Source organism: Plutella xylostella, chromosome 19 (assembly GCF_932276165.1).
Source record: "Plutella xylostella chromosome 19, ilPluXylo3.1, whole genome shotgun sequence".
NCBI lineage: Eukaryota > Metazoa > Arthropoda > Insecta > Lepidoptera > Plutellidae > Plutella > Plutella xylostella.
Window position 1 is genome coordinate 6,603,386 of NC_063999.1, and position 22,183 is coordinate 6,625,568.

General features: G+C 40.1%; 3 protein-coding genes across 6 annotated transcripts; 1 reads left to right on the top strand and 2 right to left on the bottom strand.

Moving 5' to 3' along the window:
• Positions 1-5: 5 nt before the first annotated feature.
• On the bottom strand, positions 6-1,549 carry LOC105397219 (cyclin-dependent-like kinase 5). 2 transcript variants are annotated; one of them, XM_011569229.3, is made up of 2 exons: positions 731-1,547; positions 6-547 (listed from the first exon to the last, which is right to left on the bottom strand). In XM_011569229.3, exons 1-2 carry the CDS (start codon positions 1,386-1,388, stop codon positions 309-311), a joined length of 897 nt encoding a protein of 298 aa, XP_011567531.1. In that variant the 5' UTR covers positions 1,389-1,547; the 3' UTR covers positions 6-308. The 2 variants fall into 2 exon arrangements, with proteins under 2 accessions (XP_011567531.1, XP_011567532.1); XM_011569230.3 differs by having other exon boundaries at positions 152-532; positions 731-1,549.
• A 531-nt stretch (positions 1,550-2,080) lies between these two features.
• LOC105383322 (peptidyl-prolyl cis-trans isomerase FKBP8) lies at positions 2,081-8,898 on the top strand. The gene is made up of 8 exons (XM_038105866.2): positions 2,081-2,241; positions 2,369-2,566; positions 2,723-2,869; positions 3,660-3,922; positions 4,712-4,958; positions 5,423-5,710; positions 6,206-6,300; positions 8,716-8,898. The coding sequence occupies exons 2-7, from the start codon at positions 2,369-2,371 to the stop codon at positions 6,290-6,292; spliced, it is 1,230 nt and encodes a 409-aa protein (XP_037961794.2). The 5' UTR covers positions 2,081-2,241; the 3' UTR covers positions 6,293-6,300; positions 8,716-8,898.
• An 884-nt stretch (positions 8,899-9,782) lies between these two features.
• Positions 9,783-21,972, bottom strand: LOC105383323 (GPI ethanolamine phosphate transferase 2). Of its 3 annotated transcripts, none has more exons than XM_048627767.1 (14): positions 21,800-21,972; positions 21,369-21,553; positions 20,924-21,110; positions 20,426-20,491; positions 18,235-18,444; positions 17,645-17,848; positions 17,103-17,236; positions 16,435-16,646; positions 15,904-16,094; positions 14,470-15,056; positions 14,105-14,217; positions 13,278-13,915; positions 12,332-12,501; positions 9,783-11,894 (listed from the first exon to the last, which is right to left on the bottom strand). In XM_048627767.1, exons 2-14 carry the CDS (start codon positions 21,524-21,526, stop codon positions 11,639-11,641), a joined length of 3,126 nt encoding a protein of 1,041 aa, XP_048483724.1. In that variant the 5' UTR covers positions 21,527-21,553; positions 21,800-21,972; the 3' UTR covers positions 9,783-11,638. The 3 variants fall into 3 exon arrangements, with proteins under 3 accessions (XP_048483724.1, XP_048483725.1, XP_048483726.1); XM_048627768.1 differs by having other exon boundaries at positions 21,786-21,972; XM_048627769.1 differs by lacking the exon at positions 20,426-20,491.
• Between the last annotated feature and the right edge of the window lie 211 nt (positions 21,973-22,183).

Sequence of the window (22,183 nt, forward strand, 5' to 3'; positions counted from 1 at the left end):
TTCCAATATTGTTACTTAAATAACCCTTACTTATTAATATACAAATTGTATTTAGTAAATGAGATCATTTGAACACAACACTCACTCAATATACATGAAATGTGTAAAATTATTTACAAATTGACTTATAAACTGGACACAAATCACTAAACACTACTTTATTTCCGTATCACTATAAACACACTTTAGGTGATTGTTTTTATTAAGTCTTTTTAATCTTCATCACAATTTTCTTGTACTTCATCATCATTATTTTCATTGGCATGAGGCAATAATTCTGAAGTACACTTGTAATGAGGAATTGAATGTTAACATCTATCATTCTTCACAGTTGGATTGAGGTCATGGAAGTATGCGTGCGCCATGGCATCGTCAGCTGGCATGCGCAGGGCTGGGTTGCATGTAAGCAGGCGGGCCAGGAGGTCACGGCCGCGGGCAGGGAGGCGAGGCACGACCTGAGCCAGGCCCAGACTTGGCTGGTATACAGGCAGCGGCTTGTAGTCAGGCAGTTGGGTCACTCCAGGCCAAGTATCTTCATTGGGAGTCCCTGAAAAAGATCAGGGTTGGGTTGTAATAGATAGAGATAAGAAATTAAAAGCTATGAACACTGCATGTCTCAATATACATTGGGGGTTTAGACTCTTATGGCTCCTTCTGGGTTTACAGCTAGTTTTGTAATTAATTAGTATTACACTAAGACAAACAATCCAAATTATTTATAGATACTCACCAAGAAGTTTGAAAATCCTCTTTAGTTGGTCATCTACATCAGAGCCAGGAAACAGTGGGCGACCAGAATTAGCCAGCTCTGCAAAGATACAGCCAGCGGACCACATGTCAATGCTAGTAGTATACAGCTTGGCTCCAAACAGCACATCTGGAGGCCTGTACCACAGAGTCACAACTTCTGCTGAATAACACTTCACAGGAATACCAAAAGCTCTAGCCAGACCGAAATCAGCTAATTTAAGCTCCCCATTTTTGTTAATCAACAAATTCTGAGGTTTTAAATCTCTGTGTAGGACATTGTGACTGTGACAAAAAGCTAGTCCACGCAGCAGCTGGTACATAAAGGATTTCACTACATCCAAGTCAATTTCGCCATTCAGACTATCAAAGTATTTCTTCAAATCCTGGTCACAATGCTCAAACACTAAAGTTAGCTTTTTCTCACTATGCAGCACGTCGTAAAGCCTCACGATATTCTTATGTTTAAGTTCTTTTAATAAACATATCTCTCGCAAAGCAGAAGATGGAACTCCCTCATCGTCGTCGTCTAGCCTCACACGTTTTAGGGCAACTATCTCATGAGTTTCCTTATTTTTGGCTTTGAAAACAGTACCATACGTTCCTTCTCCAATTTTCTCCAGTTTTTCATATTTCTGCATATTTGTAGTTTATTGTTTCCACGGTTTCAAATGTAAGTTGATCAGAAAGTAAACTAATTTAATTAATGTAGCTTTATCCTAAGAAAATTCAATTTAATTCATAAAATTTTCATGAAAATTTCAGAAGCCGACTGAGTAGGGATTTTTTTTGATAGATTTATCGAATCTGCGGTCATATTTTGTCAATGTTATCTGTGATCTTATATGTTAACCTCAGAATAAGAATTGCGCGGCTACGGACCAGTCAGCAGACCAACATGTTATTGAGTAGGCCGGTACGGAAGTACTAGGTAGAGACTTGTATTCCTTGGGTAGGTACAAGTAACATAAGTACTTCTCTGAAGGGCAGGTACGTACGACCGACAGGCCCAAACCTCCGTCAACATTCATCATAAACTGCATAGCCGGAGCCGGACAGACAGGAAGTTGGTTGGAAGCCATAGAAATAATGCTGTGATGCTCGATTAGGTCAATCATACCACGAGCACTGACGATGACGGAACTCTTGTGTTCCAGACGGAACTGATGTGGAATGCATCTTTTGCACGCGGTTGTATGCCAAGAGGCAGTGGCAAAACGCGGCGTAAATACATGCATGCTCAAAATAAATACATATTTCCCCATAATGCGTGTGAGGCCGTTATTGTTCTGAGTTTCCCACAGACTACCATCAAGTGTCAACGTCAACTGTCAAAATAACAACACACGGTGCGAGGCCGTTATTATTCTGAGTATCCTCCACCACACACACAAGAAAAGAAATAAATTTTTCAAAGTTGATTTGTCATATTCATTATTTTGCAAGTGCATTTTTGTTTTGTTAGATTTGTAGTATAAACGTTTAGTTACAAAGGTAAGTTTATTTAAAAAATAAGACTAGCTTTGTAGTAGGGAACTGTGACTTGTGTTATTTACCGTGTGATAAACACGATTACGTATCAAGATGAAGTGCGCATATCACGAGGTTATTGTTATTTTAGATGAACGAAGGCGAAGGAACCTTGGTGGATAAGTCTGAGAGCAGTTCGTTTGAGGACCTGGCTTCTGCTGCGGCCCAGGAGATCGAGGATGCCAAGATTGCTGAAGCAGCTGCAAATGCACAAGCCAACCCGAAGTCACCTGACGAGAAAAAGGAAGAGTGGCAGGATGTCTTGGGGTCAAAGGCCATCCTAAAGAAGGTAATATTCCAATCCATTAAATAAAAAAATAAATTTTAGCCAGACTAGTTTACAGTCACAAACTCCTTTCTCTGTTGTCCTAATTCTAGAAACTTGTTGACCTTTACCTTTCGTATTTATTGTTGTTTTTCAAGTGATCTTCAAATACTTTTTTAGCAACTGAAACAAGGGGATGAGTCTGAGGGGCTGCGGCCTCAGCGCGGAGATATCTGCAGAATCAGCTATGAACTGAAGCTAAGAGATGGCAACCAACATGTTATTGAAAAAAGAGACCAGCTTAAAATATATCTTGGGGATAATGAGGTAAGCTAGATCTAAATCATCACCAGCCCATAATCATCCACTGTTGTACAGTTTCATTTTTATTATATTGTTATTCAGTTAAGATAGTTGGTGCTTTATATGAAGTCTTAATATTATTAAGTACTCCATTAAGATTTAATTGCATAAGTATTTTAAATACATAATGATAATGTTCTAATCATTGTAAGTTATGTAAGCAAGTGAAAGTAAGCTGCAAATAAAATTGTACTGGCAGAATAGTTACCTAGCTAATAGTTTGCATAATTGGGTATTTAATTACCTATATTAGTTTTTGTATTAACATTTTGGTACCCAAGTAGATGATTATCCAGAATTCAGATCATAAATCATAAAATTCGATAGACTCCTTTTAGTTGTGGAATTTATTAGTCTGCTTTGATAAGTTAATCTTGTGTAATGTTTATCAATGCCACCAAACTAAACATTGACTTAGTTATTTTGTTATTCAAATGAGCCATTATTCACCAATGCTGCAAGCACAAAATTGGGTCAGTTGATAAAACAATTTATTTAGCTGATAGTTAACCATGAGAAGACCTTGAGAGGTTTTGACCAAAATATAAGATTTATTTGCATACTGACATCACTCATATGTTATGAAATCTCATGGAACTAGAAACATTAACCACTTCCTCTGCATTTATGTATATTTTCCAATTCCAGGGTCACATAACTTGATCATACTGCTTCAAATCCTCATTAATAATCAATAGCTTATCAATAACTTCCTGTGAATATTATTTAACACTAAAATTCCTTATTTCCACAGCTGCTTCAAGGTTTGGACTTGGCACTGACCCTTATGTACAAAGGTGAAGAGTGTATATTGCAACTAGCTCCCCGGTTCGGCTACGGAGACACTGGACTGAAGGCTGGCGAGAGTCTGGGCCTCATTGGAGACACTACAGGAGCAAAGTATGACGGACCTAACATTGGACCAGAGACATGGCTGGAGGCGCGGCTCCAGCTGCACGACTGGAGTGAAGAGCCTGACCATGAGACTTTATCTATCGCTGAAAGAATGGAAATTGGGTAAGAAATTCTTCAAAACATCTATTAAAAAATTCATCCATGGTTTGTCACCATAGTGATAACGAACTATTCTCGCCATGGTTATTCCAAGGCCAAGGGCCAGTTATAGGTTTCATACCTATTTATTCATAAATGCCATAATTATTTCAGCAGGTAACTAGGTAATTAAATTATTAACAAGTATAAAAAAATACATTGTAGTTTCAATTTTATCTGTAAAGGAAGTCCCATGGTAGTTGGGGCCAGTACTTGATGTATATCTATTTAGGTGGAGCTTAAATTGTTCATTGTGTTGTGAGCATTGTAGCATTCATTGCAGCAATGGAATAAATATTCATGCCTTTGATGTATTAAGGGAATTGATATATTATTATGTGTGTGAAGGGATTTGGTACACTACTAATGCGGCATTTCTACTATGGCATTAGTAATGCCATAGTAGAAGTTTTATATTGTATGGTTGGGCAGTTTTAGACACATATAGGGTCTCAGCACATATGTACAAGCGTAACATAAAGGGATCGCTTTTTTCTGTCAACCAGTTGTTCACGAGCTCGCATTCTACTGGTTGACAGAATATATGAGGCGATCCCTTTACGTTATGCTTTTAATAATATCGAGCAACATATAACTTGCCTTTTTCGACACTTATCATTTATCTCAAAAAGCGAGCCTTGGGCTATGTCAACACCGAATGTGTATGTAACCTACCTCTATGCCAAAACTTACCTCTATGCCTCGTTTACGATTGAAAACTAAATCAATTTATATCATTAATTAAATCACCAGCATCCGTCGCCGCTCGCGCGGCAACTGGTGGTACGGGCGTGGCGACTCGACCCTAGCGGTGCAGCTGTACCGTCGAGCGCTAGACGTGTTGGACGAGAGCGAGGGCGGGATCACCTCGCCCACCAGCAGCGGGGAGCTGCCGTCGACGTCTCAAGCGCTTGAAGCGCTGCTTGACGAGCGGCTGCGGGTCCATAATAACATGGCGGCCGCGCAGCTGAAGGCTGGCGCGTATGATGCCGCTTTGCAGGTGAGTTGGGACTTGGGAGGCATAATTATTTGTGTAAATTAGTCACAAGTGTACAGAGCGGCACAGGACCGGAAGAATTGGCGTACAGCAGCCTATACCCAACAGTGGGCGATAGAAGGCTGATGATGATGATGTGTCACATGACCAGAAAGGTTTATCATTATCACTATCAGCAAACAATCTTCCAGTGCCAAACAGGACATATAATCTTTCCCAGTTACTGCCACAACACTCTGCTCTCAGCTTCCTCTCCCAATTACTACTGTCGGAAGGTCGTCGGTTGAGCATGCAAGAGGTTGACCCACGCTTTGTTTCCGTTTGCCTATTTGCGATCATCACTAGAGAACGCCTCCATCAAAATAAATAGTGTTTCTTCAAATTTTAAAAACTATATTTGTATCTATCTACCTTTATTTCTATGACGAATAACCTAAATTTTATAATAACACAATTCCCATCCACAGGCAGTAACCCGCGTGCTATCCTGCCAGCCGAACAACGCGAAAGCGCTATTCCGCAAATCCCGCATCCTAAGTGCCATGGGGCGTAACTCCGAAGCGCTAGAAGCGGCTCGCAAGGCCGCGGCCGCCGCGCCAGAGGACATAGGCGCTAGGAAGGAGCTACAGAAGTGTGAACAGAAAGCGAACAGAGATCGCTCGGTGGAGAGGAAGTTGGCCAAGCGGATGTTGGGCACACAGCCACAGGGGAAGGGGGGGGAGAAGGCGCCTGAGAAGAAACCGTCGAGGTCTAAGGTGGGGTTTTGTTTGTTATTTTATTGAGTTTTTGGCTATTTGTATGCCAGAGCGTGGGTTGAATGGAACCTTCTCACCTAACATACCACTGCTCAACATGTAGGTCTGTCTCTTCCTAGGAGTACGTTAAAACAACACTGTACCTACCCCAACCACTACCAGCTACTAGTCTAAGATCGTCGGTACTAACTGCCTATTTTCTCGCATATTTTGTGACCTAGTTGGGGAAAAATAAACCTGACCCGCTAAGGCTATTTTTAATAACATTGCGGATGTCATTACGCACGCGGGATAGCCCCGTGATAACTCGTGACACCCTCAAGTGTTATTTTCATACAACTATTCGCGGGAAAATGGCGTGCGATCGTGCTTACTTGATAAATCTGCACCACATTTAAAACACCCTTACAGTGACAATGCTTGAATTATGTTTAGGTTACTCTGCCCTCGCATGTGTAGTGTACGTACGTACACTAACCGACCCTCATTGCCCAGGTGCTGGTGTGGGGCTCGCTGCTGCTCAGCCTGCTGGTGGGCGTGGCCAGCGTGCTCGTGTACCGGTACAAGATCGCCGCGCACTGACCGCACACACCATCAGGTAAACATTACGTGCACAAACTTGTACATAGATTCATAGAAGAAATAAGAACCTTACTTAAGGTCTTCGCACAGTGGCGGATTTACCTATAGGCCAAAAAGGCCAGTGCCTAGGGCGGCAAATTTAGAGGGGCGGCAAATTTAGCATTTTTTATTTTACAGATTTTTTAAATATAAATTTACGTGTACACAATCTACATATAAATAAACGCACTGTCATATAATCAGTATGTACCTATATTCTTTGAATTTAGTGGCAACTGTGGCTGCTGAATCATGCTCAGAAGGGCTAGTACGGGGCGCATTTAAGTCGTGACAAAAGTTCTACGTCGTGGCGCTCGCTCTTGAGGCAGCGCGATGTGAGTGAGCGCGATGCATAACTTATGTCACGTCTTAAACTAGCCAAGATTGACGCTTTTTCATGCTGCTACAGGAATTTTTTGTAAACTCGACACAACGCTGGCTTAAATAAATGAGTGAAATCGGGAAAGGCAAAACCCGGAATAGAGTGAATTTGAGACGATGGTCAGCCAGAAAAGAAGCATGTAATAGTTAAAGAGATTCTTGGCATGCATATTCTTTGAAATCAATCAAATATGATATTACTAAAAAGCCTGTAACGCTACAAGAAGCGGCGGAAATACTTTCGAATTTGGAGAAACTGGAAACGGCTGTAATGGTAGTTATATGTGGATAATGTGGAATTTTGTCATATGTACTAAGTACATCAGTGATATTTTTGGACCAATGACCAAACAGTCACTTGAGTCTACCAAGAATTCGCAATTTGAAGCTTAATATTTCGCAAACCAGTCACTGAATAAAAAAATGGTTTGAGAAGACCTTTGATATTTTTGAAAGACCTGTACAATACCTTACACCAACGAAAAAAATCATCCCCATTTTACATGTATGGAAGGTAACATTTTTTTTTCATTAATTTATTTTACCAGTTTGTCGATGCCGTACATTTGTACAAGGTGGATCAAAAGAAGTCATCCTATCGTGATTGGCTCTAATTTTTTTCTAAATGAAAAACTTCGATTCTTTTTTTTTTATTAACTATGTTTATTTAAACATTTAAAATTTTATTGGTAAAGTCTAGAAGATGATATTGACCAAATGGGCGCCGTCACAATTGATTGCCCTACGGGCTCCTTTTATGGCATTTCTCATCAATTCAGCGAGACCTTCGGGCGAGAGATTCTCGCACTCGTGTCGAATGTTGTCCTCAAGGGCTTCCAGAGACACGGGCTTATTCACATTAACACGGGTCTTGAAAAAACACCCACAAAAACTGTCTGAAACGGTTAAATCGGGCGATATTGCGGGAAAAATTGACATATAAAACGAAAAAAAAGGCGACCCGAAAACTGAATATACAAAAATATTTGGCGTTCTTGGGAAGTGTGGCTTCCATGGCTTGTCAACTTGTATTCTGCATTTGTCTAGTCCACCAATATCAAAACAAATTTGAAATTGGCGGCCATTTGTACAAATGAGAGCAATTTCCAATAGGGTGATTACTTTTGGCCCACCTTGTATATCTTTGCGAAATGTCAGCTTTGATATTTTTACCCGTTTCTGAGAAAAAGACAGCCGGACAACAAAGTGATACCTATAAGGGTTTCTTTTTTCCTTTTGAGGTACGGAACCTTAAATAAGATTTGATGAAACATTTGAAGTCGGTGACAGATAGACATAGAAATATCCACATCATTAAGTTCACAATCATACTAATAACGGGATTAAACTAACAAATTGAATTTCAGAAGTCAGTAGGGGCGGCAAAAATTGAATGGCCTACGGGCGGCAAATTTGTAAATCCGCCACTGTCTTCGCACAATATAACAACTCAACGGCGACTCGACTCTATGCTAGACATTGATATTTAAGCCCTGTGTCATATCTTCAAGGTTTAATTTCAAAAATGATTATAAAGTAGTGTACAACAAGTGGCCTACGCATCGTACAGTAAGCCCCTGTTCCACAATGTCTGGTTAGTCGCTACCTGTCGGATAAAATACATGCTGTCACTGTCTAAAAAATAATAACAGAAAGTGACAGCATGTATTTTATCCGTCAGGTAGCCACTAACCAGACATTGTGGAACAGACCCTAAATGTCATTTTTAAAAATTAAACCTTGAACATATGTCACAGGGCTTAAATATCAATGTCTAGCATAGAGTCGAGTCGCCGTTGAGTTGTTATACTGTGCGAAGACCTTTATAGGTTCTCATAGTACCAACTAAAGTTACCTACCTCTAGAATGTAAAAGTCAATTTAATTTAGTTTTTTTATTACCTTGGAACAAATTACCCTAAACTTTTGACAAAAATGCTCTTGATAAAAAGTTAGACTAGACACATACACCTATTTTAAGCTTATTAGTTTTTTTTCTATTATTTTCAGATGAACGAAAGCAATACACGTGTTAAGTAGAAGAGAAACTTAACTTCATTGTTTTAGATAGCGACGTCTGTCGTCCACATTTTCGACCCTTGCTTGCAGACGAGGGGGCCTATTCTCTAACTCTGAATAAATACTCACAGAGGTGAGTCAACTCTTTTACTGTTGCAGTATATCGGGCGTTTGCCAAAAAAAAAAAACACACACACACACGCCTTGTACTAATGTACTCCCTTGCGGGGTAGGAAAAAAAAGATAAACTCTCAAAAACAAAGCCTAACAAAGTTGCTCTAATTAATACTCATTTATCTTATTTTTTTGACTTCAACGCAAACTTCAAAATCCAATTTTGGCTATTGTTGAAAGGCGTACAAGTTACTGAATAGGCCCACTACTAGCCGACTAGTCTAAACTTTGCACAGATTTACTATAGCTCCTTGGCGAATATTAGCTGTGCATCACTGTACATAATAAAGGCGAGGCACCATTGCTGCAGTGCGGTGGGGTTATCCATGTATATTTTATGACGCGATCCGTAAAATAAATGAATAACAACGCAGCGCGGCAAGGGGGCCTCTCCCTAACAGCTGTGTCTATTTACTTAATTAGATAAATCGTTTTTATGTACGATCAGCCATTGTCTGAATGTTTATCTGGCATAAACATCCATATTACATACTGTACCGTACGATTTCATAGTTTTTCAAAATGTTAAAGCTGATAAATATACGGGTTTCGCTAAATTTCATGAAAAAAAATATAATTATTGCAAGGTACACATTGTTTAAACTGCACGAGCTGAATAATTTGTATACTCTTTTGTTATATTAATTAATAATCGAAAGATGTATGAAAATTTATAAGTAAACGATATTCATCAATAAATAATAAATACTTAATCAGCTCATGCACGAATGACTTAACGTTAAGATAAGATTCCTTTTCCTAACTGCGTTATAATAAAATGTATCGCAGAAAGTACACAGTATCGTTTCAGAAGATTATTCAAAGTTAACCGGTGATCAATAAATATATCAGAATACAGAGGAAGTATTGTAGAGTTATCAGTGTGAATCTGAAGAATTTTACACAAATACTATTTATCAAAGTTTTTATAAACGTTAACTTTGAATAGATTTTCGGAATGTGAGGGTAATCGTAACTTAATTCCTTGTATTTTATGTAGAGAATTTTAATTATGTAAAGGGGGTAGGTTAGCTTAGATAGTTTATAATATTAATAATTTCAATGTATAGTTTCAAAAGCTGTGCTGCCGGCTGGCGCATTTTATTATACTTTTATATGTTTTGCATTTAGTTATTTATGTATGTATTTAAGACATTTGGCAAACCAAGTTTTCCCCAAATTGTTTTTTCTTTTGTGGAGTGCCAAATAAAGCATAAATTTATCAATGGATGACGAGAAACACATCATGTTGTATTTAAAATAACTATGGAAATTATATATTTTTCGACGTTTTATTAGATTAAGGGCAGAATAGTAAATATTTTTATAATCATTCCATGTATGTAACAAATGGTGAAATGTTTCGTTTTGAAAATTGTGCAGTTAAATAACTACAGAGCGGCTTTTAGGGGAATATGTCCTGAAAAGTTATTCCTGTATCTAATCGTTGCATTCGGTGCTTTTATTTTTCATATTTCAGATTATATAAATAAATATGTAAAAGTATGTTATTTTACTTTGACTATAAAGCTTAAAATTAGGTCATAGTCATTGGTTTGGTATAGGGTGTAATAAATATCCCTGTGAAGTAAAAAGAAAATGTAAAAAAAATGGTTTACAGATAATTTAACCATAATAAACAAATTAATGATGAATGTTTTCGTTTTATTGAAAATATACATTTATTGAAATAACAGAATATTTCAAACATTACAACTGCATAGAATAAACAGGAGATCGAGTTAAATTAATGTGATCATCGAGTGACTTAGAGTTCGAGTGACGATATCGTTTCATCAAATCAGACATATTGACACAAACAAAAACTACCCTAAAACTACCCTCATCAAATAAGGCATCTGACACAAAAACTACCTACCCTATGTAATAAGGGTTTTGACAGATGTCTTATTCGGTGAAACGGTCTAGTCTATAGGATATTGTATTTTGCAATGAGCGAAACTTAGAGTTACTTATTGAGGAAAAATATTAAAGCAACACCTCACAGTATATTCATACATGAATTTGGGCTCAATCAATAAAATATCGACGTTTAAAAAATATTTATTTAATTACCTGCTCTGCAGTGTCTTATTTTACAAAGTTATTACAGTACATACATAGTATTAGATTCCATATGCTAATTTGGGCGATACGATAAGTGCTTACATACTAATGTACTTTGGTAACATGTAATTTGATACATTAGGCTTTAAGTAAACAAAATCAATAACCGTATTGGAATGTAATATATTTGGAAAATAACGTTTTTAAAACATAATAAAATTTACAGCATTCCTCATTTTGGCTCCGCTTCAGTCAAGTCCTTACACACACAAATATACAATAAACTATAGTATACGAAAAAAATAATACATGTTAATAAAACAGCCTAGGAACCATTCGTAAGATAACTCACACAAAGATCATCAATGGCGATACGGTTCGTAACCCATCACTCATACACAACAAAAACTTATGACTATTCCAAATGAAATCTGACTACACCTTACAAGATATGGCTACTTCCAAGACAGTCTGTAGGGCTTTCACTATCAACCCTTTAGTTCTTTGAACCACAATACATAACTATACCCTATCTATTGTAACGAAACAGTGGAACAGTAGATCCTTGCTCCTTATAAGAACCTATAAAACCTTACACCAATCACACGCCTGGATTAGTTGATCTAACTGTTTCGTTCTATTTAAAAGTAAGTTATAAGATGTCCCATCACAGTCTAGACTTAGTTGCGACCGCTTTAGCCACCACATTCGTCCAATTAGTCACAAGTATAATGTTGACTATCGTGAACAAGGCTTGCGCTGTAAAGACGGTTGCTACGAAGTCGTATAGCAGTTTTGGCGAGAATACGGTCCATACGAACAGGTGATGTCTGAAGGCTGTTGCAATAGCTGCATATACGCACACTTGGTAGACTCGTTGTAAGGCGAGGATGTTGGATATCTGCCACAAGGACTTCAGATACCTGGAAGAGAAAGTGTGTTCTGTTGTAGATTATGTTGGTGGGTTGTTGCTACAAGTGGGAGACAATGAAGTTGAGCTTTATAGCGAGATAGGCAAGAGCACGTGGTGCAAGGAAGATAAGTAATAGCTGACTGCACCTGTATGCCGGATTGGATGTATATGACATAGGTACTTAGTTGCAGCGCCATCTAGATGCAACCATGACCGGGTCACCAGCAGCGCTACTGCCCCATCCACAAAGCGATGTGAGCCTTCTTGTAGAAAACAATCAACAGCGCCATCTAGTTACCTCTGATAGTGGCTATAAAACAATTAACAGCGCCATCTAGTACCACCCGCCGTCATTACCTCTGAACAATTAACAGCGCCATCTAGTTACCTCTGATAGTGGCGATAAAACAATCAACAGCGCCATCTAGTATCACCCGCCGTCATTACCTCTGATAGTGTCGCCCCCTGGCGGCGGCGGCCAGCAGCGCGGCGCCGGCGAGCGCGGGCGCGGCGTGCGCGTGCAGCCCCATGCGCAGCGCCACGCGCGCCGCGCAGTAGTCGCGCAGCCCCACGTAGCCCGCGCTCAGGTCCACCGAGGCTAGGCTGTTGCTGTTGCCCTGGGAAGGAAGTTAAATTTCAGGAAATAATCAAGAATGAGCAGCATGTTTATTTCCTTAGATTGCGCGATCGGATCGCGTTGGATCGTCTTGTGGAGATCCGGCTATTTTAAAGATGTTAGTGTGAAAGGAGAAGGTGAGAAAGGTGACTTTGAGACCTTGTGAGGTAAAGCCTCGAATTCACTAGGGCACAAGTTCTGAGACTGTTACAGAACATCTACGGTGCGTGTTCTCAGAACATTTTGGTAACATGTCGTGATACATGTTGCTTGTCCACACCAGCAGTCTCCGCCGACATGTCGCCCGAGGAAGTCAATAAGTTTTTTCTACGGGCATGTTGATGCTAGAAGTCGCGCACGCGTCCACCCTCTGCAACAGCGGTCGCTAGACACAAAGTACTCTGTGCGCTAGACTGATGTCGCAGGAAGTTCTGTCTCGCGAGCCAAAACACGGAACCTGTTCTGCGACACGTAGATGTCGCTGTATAGTCGCGTGCGACGTCGCAGAACAGAGCGCGACGTCGCGGCGACACGTAGACGACATGTGCCTAGACAGGTTCTGCGACAATTTGTCGCCTAGTGAATACGAGGCTTAATATTGAATTTGGATTTGTCTTGGGCGAGTCTTGATTAGTATAATAGTTAGTGTTACAGAAAAAAAAGTTATAATCTATCAATGTAGAGATACGACATCAAAAAGATATGGCATGGCGAAAAAAGGTTTCTGGATCTATCTAGGCGTTTACCGAATAATTTCATTAGGATATAAGCATTTACCTGATAAAAGAAGAATACGTATCCAATCCATATATGCGCCAGCGTCCGACTCAAAACATCCAACGCCTCAGTTTTCCTCCCCGGCCTCGAGTCTAACAACTTGTGGTCCAAGCACTCAGACGTCAGCTGGCAAGTGACGTAAATACTCGGCACCATTATCACATTGTGTGGCCTCATCAGCAAAATGATTATCAGCATCATGTGATTGTACATCAAATGTGTTAACGAACACGCCAAATTCATCTTTACTTCGCTGCAGTTAAAGGGTTCATCATCATCTGTGCCGTAAACATAATCTTCAGTTTTCGCCTTTGGCTTAGTGTACACAAATTGTTTGTTATTTACAGGCTCAAAGTTTGGATGGCCGGCTTTTCCTGTGAAAGGTTTTAGAAGCCCTATAAAGGAGCTTATTTCGAGCATCGTTTGTATGATGAGAAGAGCCCAGAATACGTTGACGATATCAACCGTGTCCCATGACTGAATGTCTATGAGTGTCGCTGTCGGGTCTATGGATTTGCTGGCCAGTCGGTAGCAGAATATGCATATTGTTGAGAGGATAGTTAGTAAGGACTGTAGGTACATTGAGTTGTTGGTGAACTTCACGTTTCGTAGGCAAATCGCTGCCGTAAGTATAGTACCTGAAATTAAAAATAAAACATGTTTTAAAGCGTATTTATTGAAATTGACTAAATAAGACCATGATAAACTTCATATTTAACTTACTTCGAAAAAAGGAGGGGGTTCTCAAATCGTCTATACTTATTTATTATTAATCTACTCTTCTTATCGAGAAAATGATAGAAATTACGTGTTATTTAACTACATACCGACTATAACATGTGCTTGCAAATAATCAGAATTCTCCGGTGCATTCAGCCAATCAGCAGTGTCGGGCAGAAACAGCCACCGATCACCCGTCTGGTTCATCGTTCTTAAATATCTGGAAATCAATACATACAGCATCTAAATATACAATACAATGAAGTTTATAAAAACACTAATAAATTTGAATTTTAAGTATCGTAGGGATCTTATCTGGCTCAAAGAGTCTTTCTGGCTATACAGCGAGGTAATGCAGCCAGCATTATGGGAACCTTTGAGTCAGGTACGATAAGAGGAGGTCTTTTTGACATAATTTAGGTTGTTTGAAAATATAAATATAAAAATGTAAATAGAAAAGTCTATAAATTACCGGTGCAAAGCGATCAACGCCACCCACTTCGGCATAATACTGATCCCAGCGCTCATTCTCTCTTCCAAATGCGGCTTTTCCTGCACTTCAGTCGCACCAAGCAGTTTCTTACTCAAATACATCACCACCACGACAACTGTGCGTATCAACACGAAAAACATCAGCGTATTCCAGAAGAAATACCACGTCATGTGTTCCTCTTCTATGAAACTGGTCCCAAGAAACGACCAAGCGTGGAACACTGTCCCGCCAATCAACAAATAGTCAATCGCATTCAGATCTTTTAGTATATTTAAATCAAAGTAATTTTCTATGGCTGTTTTAATAAGGAAGAACGTAAAAGTTAACCCTCCTGCTATGGCAATGAACACTGGTATCCAATTAGGGTCATATGAGCACAGATTGCTTTTGGATTCGCTGATGGCGCATGCCACAGTTAGGGTGAAGAGGGCTACACAGAGTACGATTACGAAGGCTACTAAAGCCCCGGCCTGGGTTCTTCTGTGGAGGTGGCGGGTCACGCTGTGGCGACGCCTTTCCTCGGTTTGTAAAGAGTAGAGAGTCACGCAGACGAGAGCTACTGTTACCTGGAAGAGATTTAAATGTAATGATGAGATGGAATCACAGATTGTTTAAGCTTGTCTTGAGGTTTACAGATAGCCGAATAGATAGAATGGCTAAAAATAATGAAGAAAGAAATAAATTGCCACGAAATTTAGGTTCATTAATTTAGCAAACGACCGAATGGCGTAGTGGTTAGTGACCCTGACTACTGAGCCGAAGATCCCGGGTTCGATTCCCGGCTGGAGCAGATATTTGTTTAAACACAGATATTTGTTCTCGGGTCTTGGATGTGCCCGTAAAATGGCAATAGGCCCGCCCCCTATTACATAGGGACTAACATAACACTCTGGCGAAAAGTGCGTGCAGCAATGCATCTCTGCCTACCCCGCAAGGGAGTACATTAGTACAAGGCGTAAGTGTGTGTGTAATTTAGCGAACGTGGCCTGGGTTTTTCTAGACCAGATATATGGAATGGAGATATACAATGCGTGTATCCTAACTTAATATTATAAATGCGAAAGTAACTGTGTCTGTCTGTCTGTCTGTCTGATACTCTTTCACGCCAAAACTACTGAACGGATTTGAATGAAATTTGGTATACATACGGTCTAGACCCTGGGAAAGAACATATGCTATTTTTTATCCCGGAATTCCCACGGGAAAACTTTTTAAGGCGAAGCGAAGGTCGCGGGAACAGCTAGTGTAAAATATAATTATCTCTAAACTTTTATCCCAAAATTCCTAAAGGCAAAAGTGGTATACTAGGCCGAAATAGGTTAGTCATTCTGAAAATCTTTTGCTCTACTACTTTTATAAATTCGTCGAAAACAACCAATACTAAAATATTGATTAAATGCATCAAAATCTCACCGCATAAAGAACGACAAGCGCCGACACGATAGCGAACATATCGAACTCGACCGTCGATTCGGTCAAATACTTGGACATCTCGGTGAGCGCCTGTTCGTAGAACTCTTTGGCTATCTTCGCCGCGCTCTCCTGTTTGGTCGTAAGGTAGTGAGCGAACTGCGCTTGCGCACGCTCGTACTGTTTGTAGAACTCTGCAATGAAAAAGTTCAGGTTTAAGATACTAGATGGCGTTAGGGGTTTTTTGTGTGGTTTGGTTTTTATATGGTAGGAATTTCAGATTAGAAGGAAGATGGAGATCGGTCTTAGTGTGTCGGTGACAAAGACCAGGAACAAAAGAATAGAACTATCGTTTGCAACTGTGTGGATCCAGTCCCAGAAATGGCTAATGGTTAGAAAAATTCAGGGGATCGGTAAAACAAAGGCAGACAACAGACAACGTGGCAACACGTGACAACAAGGCAGCCTTTTATGGACATGCAATAAAGTCTCACAACTGCTTCGCATATAATACGTGGCGTGGGACACCCTCACCTTTCTCCTTGGGCGTCTGCCCCAGCTGCAACGCAACAGCCCGGGCGTTGTGCGCGGCAACATAGTGCAGCAGATACAGCTGCTGCAACGTGTCGCGCGGCAGCAGCGACGGCAGCACGCGGCCGGTGCTGTCGCCCGGAACCGGCGAGTCCAGCAGCCACGCGATAGATGGCGCTAGGTCCACTTGGGCCACGTAAGGGCCGCGGCCGTTGCTGGGGGGAATTAATAAATCGTTAAAATAAAATATTGTAATCCATAAAATAAGAGCTCATATTTTGTTTAAAAGAGTCCTAACTTTTATATGTAAATTCTCGCTATGCAGACATATGGTCTGAAAGAACTACAAATCCAGAAGTTAATCAAAAAATCGCTAACGACGGCCGTTTCTGGCGGTATCTTCGGCAACTTCTACATGCCAGGCACCAGGAATTAGGAGATAGGTTCTAAAAATTTAATTAGCATGACGAGGGGTATGGCCTTGGCAGTTGCTGGAAAAACCCTTTGAAACGGAAGTTATGATTTTTTATCCACTGGCGTCGCTAATTCTGCGTATAATAGCGCCTTAAGTAGCGCAAGCTGCAAAAATGCAGTACATGCCTGGTAGTAAGACATCCTTAAAAAAATAAAATGAGATGATTATATATATTTAAACTGCCATGATTACTTACTCATAAGGACACAGGTAATCATTAGTCTTGGCCACAACCAACGGCACCAACACTTCGGACGACGACGCGCCCCCGTGGCCGCCGGCGTCTCGCATGCCGTGGTCGCCGCACACGAATAGCACCCCTGTTCTGTCCTGAAATAGAGGGGAGGTTGGCTTGGTGAGTTGTGGGGGTAGAGGGGTTGTTTGTTGGGAGGAAATTATGCAATGGTAAGTAGGTACTAAGTATTTTACAGTGGCATTTTATGACGAAAGAGCATGACCCATCAAATTACAGCATTTAGTAAATATGTAAAACTACTCCGTGCCGAATAGTATACTATTCACTTTTTTCTATTTCCATTTCCAGTTCTTCACTTACTTATACAGGGTGTTGCAAAAAGGGTAGGTTATACCAAGCCGAACTACGTGTGCAGCGTGTTTTGACATTCTGATTTAATTTTTGGGCTAAGATATAACAAACAAGCTGCACACGTAGGTTTCGGCTTAGTATACCCTTTTTGAAACACCGTGTATAAAACACAGAATATAAAATCATGTTACCCATTTAGACATTTCCTTGTAAATTTTCTTGACGACTTCGTCCATCTCAATGAGTTTAGGTTTGATTTTAGGACTTCTAGCGCCTTCTAGATGCCCTATGTGGTCTAGACCGAGGTAGTGTAAGACTAGAAAGTCGAAAGTAGGTTTGTTCTTCTCATCTGGCGTAAGCACTTTATCCAGATGCCTTGTCACATTGTTATCCACCTGAAAAGATAATGTTATAGTTTAATAATTTATAACTGTGTAAACGGTGGGTGTATTTCCGAGGCTTTTTTTTCCTGGGAAAAGATTTTATACAGTTGAATTTATTGGGTATCCTCCATCCTCCTTTGTTTTAACTAGAATATAATGTTTATACAGAACGTAGCGTAGGACGTCCTCCTCCATGCCTCTGATCCTAATACAGTGACTGGTCGAGGAAGATCAAGTAAACACCCGGCCTGTAGGACCAAATCGTAGACACAATATGCTAAACGCTGTCAAGACGCTGTGCAACGCCTTTATATGTGTCAAATTCCTTCCGAAAATACCCATTAAACGTGGTTTAATTTTATGACGGTAATACAGCCATATTTCTACCGCACTCTTACCTCAGTATAATCCGTCACATAGAAGCTCGTCGTTCCATCACTCTCGGCCCACATTCCCGGGAACAGCCGAAGCCACGTGTCATCCCCATACATGACAGATCTCTTCTTCCGGGATTGAGCCACTCTCAGCACGCTGTCGCCAGTCACGGCCGGAGCGCCGAAGTTTAACGCCACGTCGGCGAATGTGGATATGCTGCCCGTCATCATAGCCTGGGGGGGTTCGAGGACGATGTAATTTGGCTGGTTAATAGCGTTCGTGAAAGAAAGAATATGGAAATGGCAGATGCATGTTATCTAGCTCTATCGCGAACGCCACATTGGCGAATGTGGATATGCTGCCCGTCATCATAGCCTGGGGTGGTAGGAGGACGATGTAATTTGGCTGGTTAATAGCGTTCGTGAAAGAAAGAATATGAAAATGGCAGATGCATGTTATCTAGCTCTATCGCGAACGCCACATTGGCGAATGTGGATATGCTGCCCGTCATCATAGCCTGGGGGGTTGGAGGAGGATGTTATTTGGCCGGTTAATAGCGTTCGTGAAAGAAAGAATGTGAGAATGGCGGACGGGTTTATGTTATCTAGCTCTATCGCGTTGTAATACACATATGGTAGGTCTGTCAGGACCCTTACTTAGGTAAGTATATGTCACATGGATATTAAGACGATAGTTGATAGGGTATGTACATGTATGTTTAGTACAGCATAGGCGAAAATTTGCATAATGAAGGAAGCATAGACCACAAGCATATGTGATGTTATCGGATGAAGCAGTTAGGTACTTTATATTCACATTTATAACATGAAGCAAACATTCGCTTATAAAATTATAATACAACACCACAATCTAATTACTTTTCTATCTTTTTCTTCTATATTACAGTGCAGTTTTACTATGCATATTGCAATTAAGTGATTAGAGTTTAGGTCGTCACGCATGCGCGGACGCATCGGTAACATCTGGAGGGTTACTCTATCTTGACAATGAACGAGCCAACGAGAGGTGTAATGCATTCGGCACGTTTAATACAAGGAGATAGGGTCGTGGTTAGCGCAGTGGCGCAGTTTTTCGTAAGATAAAGCGACCCCTGGACAACTGTGTCATGTGCTTACTGTTGCGAGTTGTATCAGATGGATGTGTGCCACTGTGTACTGAGGATATGTGTCAGTGTTACAACATTATTGAAATATAATATATTTTACGTTTATATAAAAAAAAATCACGCACTCACGCCTTGTAGGTACTAATGTACTCCCTTGCGGGGTAGGCAGAGGTGCATTGCTGCACCCACTTTTCGCCAAAGTGTTATGTTAGTCCGAATGTAATAGGGGGCGGGCCTATTGCCATTTTACGGGCACATCCAAGACCCGAGAACAAATATCTGTGTTTAAACATATATCTACCCCAGCCGGGAATCGAACCCGGAACCATCGGCTCAGTAGTCAGGGTCACTAACTACTACGCCATTCGGTCGTCATAACGTTTATATGTAGAAATTATATTGTACATATTATATTTTTATCATACGTAATTCGTTGATTGTTGATGATTGATGTGATGATAAATGATCGCATAACTTTTGAATGGTTACATTGATGAAAATGCCTTAAAATACACAGACATACAACACATGCCATGTCCTACTGTGATTGCACACGCGCCACAGATCTCGCTTTTGCGCGTATCACTGCATTGGTGTCTGTGTGAGGTATTCATAAGAAAACCAGGATGTGGAGACTATGGCACATGTGGTGCAGCATAAAGTAGCGTTCCCCTTAAAATAAAACCCACTGTTCAGCATTAAAATATTCCCTTACATAAAAATTCTACACTATACGTACTTTGTAAAATATAGGAAGAACCCTATGAAGTTTGATTGACAGATACTTATGCCTCAGCCTGGGGTATAAAGTTAATTTTCTCTTGAAAACCTACAAATTACAGATAAAAGGTGTGGATTTGAGCTGTCATAGGGTTCTTCCTATATTTTACCAAGTAGAACATGCAATACCCAGTTCACTAATCACCATCATGCGTTTATCACATAAAACCAAAGAAAAAACTATTCCAAGTACTTCAATAATATTTACACTGGTTTAAATTAAACAAAATAAATCATAAACCGTTTTTTCTTTGGTCCACCATGACAACAAAGCTGTGTATGATATAACAAGTAAAAGTGAAACTTGCAAATATATCCCGCCAGAAGTTTATAGTCCTCCTCCATTGTGCCTTCTCAACCTTCCGCTCTGGGGACTGTGTGCATGGATATAAACAATAGTTTCTTATCAATAATATGCTCCATTTCTTAGTATAGTAAAGGTGTAAATTAAATGCAAAAAAGTAAAAAATTAAGAGCTCATAAATGAATATTTTTTCTTTGGTCTTTGTGATAATTATGCACAATACAGTGATGGCTACAGAATATCTGACCACTGCATTGTACTGAATGAAAAGTTGAGTAAAAAACAAAACCAACAAAGTTTTATAAGTGGAGAGCTTACATAAAATATAAAACTGTTGGTATTCATCAGTAAGGTTTCTTGCTTGTCATTCATCATAATGCACTTTATGTTGCTGAGTGGATAAATCAAATTACAGTCTCACAAAATACATTATATGTTATTTATTTTTGGGCCTCAGTTTTGGTAAATACTATAACGGATTTACTCTTATCATAAAGCATACCTTGATCCGGGGCATAGTGACGGTTGGTGGTTCCGCCACAGACACGTACACGCAGGCTGACTTGTTCTTCAGCAGCTGGCCAGTAAATGGCATGTACTCTTCAGTGACAAAGTCGTATCTTAGCCCGTCAATCACCATCAGTATCACACTGGTCTCCCCGGGGTTGTAAACTTGTTGCCCATCAATGCTGTGGTTATACATTTACAAATATTAGTATTTACAATTAAGAATAAGCTATCTTTATTGATGAACACAGTGTTAATGATACAGGGAAATTTGTGTTAGAAGTTATATATAACAGTCTTTTCTAAAATTCAACATTATTTTAAGAATGCATACTGTATAAAGCAGGTAGGCAGCATGTATTGCCATCTGAGAATGTTTTAGTTTTTGGACAAGAATTTGATTTTGTTTTTATTAAAAGAAGTTGTAAGAATATACTTACGGCACTCCATTAATACTGGTAGGTAGATGGTTGCGACGGGATATTTGCCCTGTGTGGTATTTTATGGGGAAATATCCATAGAGGAAGAGAGACAGGGCTGCCAAAGCCATCAGCAGCAAGTAGAAGCCGGTCCATCGGTGTTGCAGCGTGGACAACATGACGATAGACCTTTCAGACACTCTTCACTGAAATAAAAAAACACTTTCTAATAAAATGTGAATGCGCGGGCTGTGATCAGGCCGTAATCACGGCACTTTCGATAATAACTGACTATACAGAATGCTCGCCGGCTTTCCGTGCCAGCGTTGTGCAATGCGCACCTCGCTGAATGCTACAGGTACGGTCATTAGTTCAAGTTATGACTATAGAATCAATCGTTATCGGATGGCCGATGCCGCTGATAAGATTGCCACTTACATGTGAATACTAACCTCTATATGCCGGTTTCTAAGAAATTTTAAATATGTGAACTCACTTTGCAGTGCAGTATAGTTATTTCACATATTAACAGCAAATCATTGAGTTATTTTTGATAAACATCCGTAAAATGTTTATTTATTTTTCTTCGCCATGACAGGTTGACGCAAGACGAGTTGACATTGACACTGAGTCACTGACACTGACAGTTGTACTGGACATATGACAGACGCATGACACTGACAGTCCCGAGTGAGTCTATGATTAAACACCCGTTCATTTTAAAGTGGCGATATGCCCGTTTTTTTAAATAAATAATTAGTTAGAGGAAAGGAGGATCCACGAGTGATGAGTGATGTACGTTGGGCCTGCAGTCAGCAACTGATGTCCTAGTAACT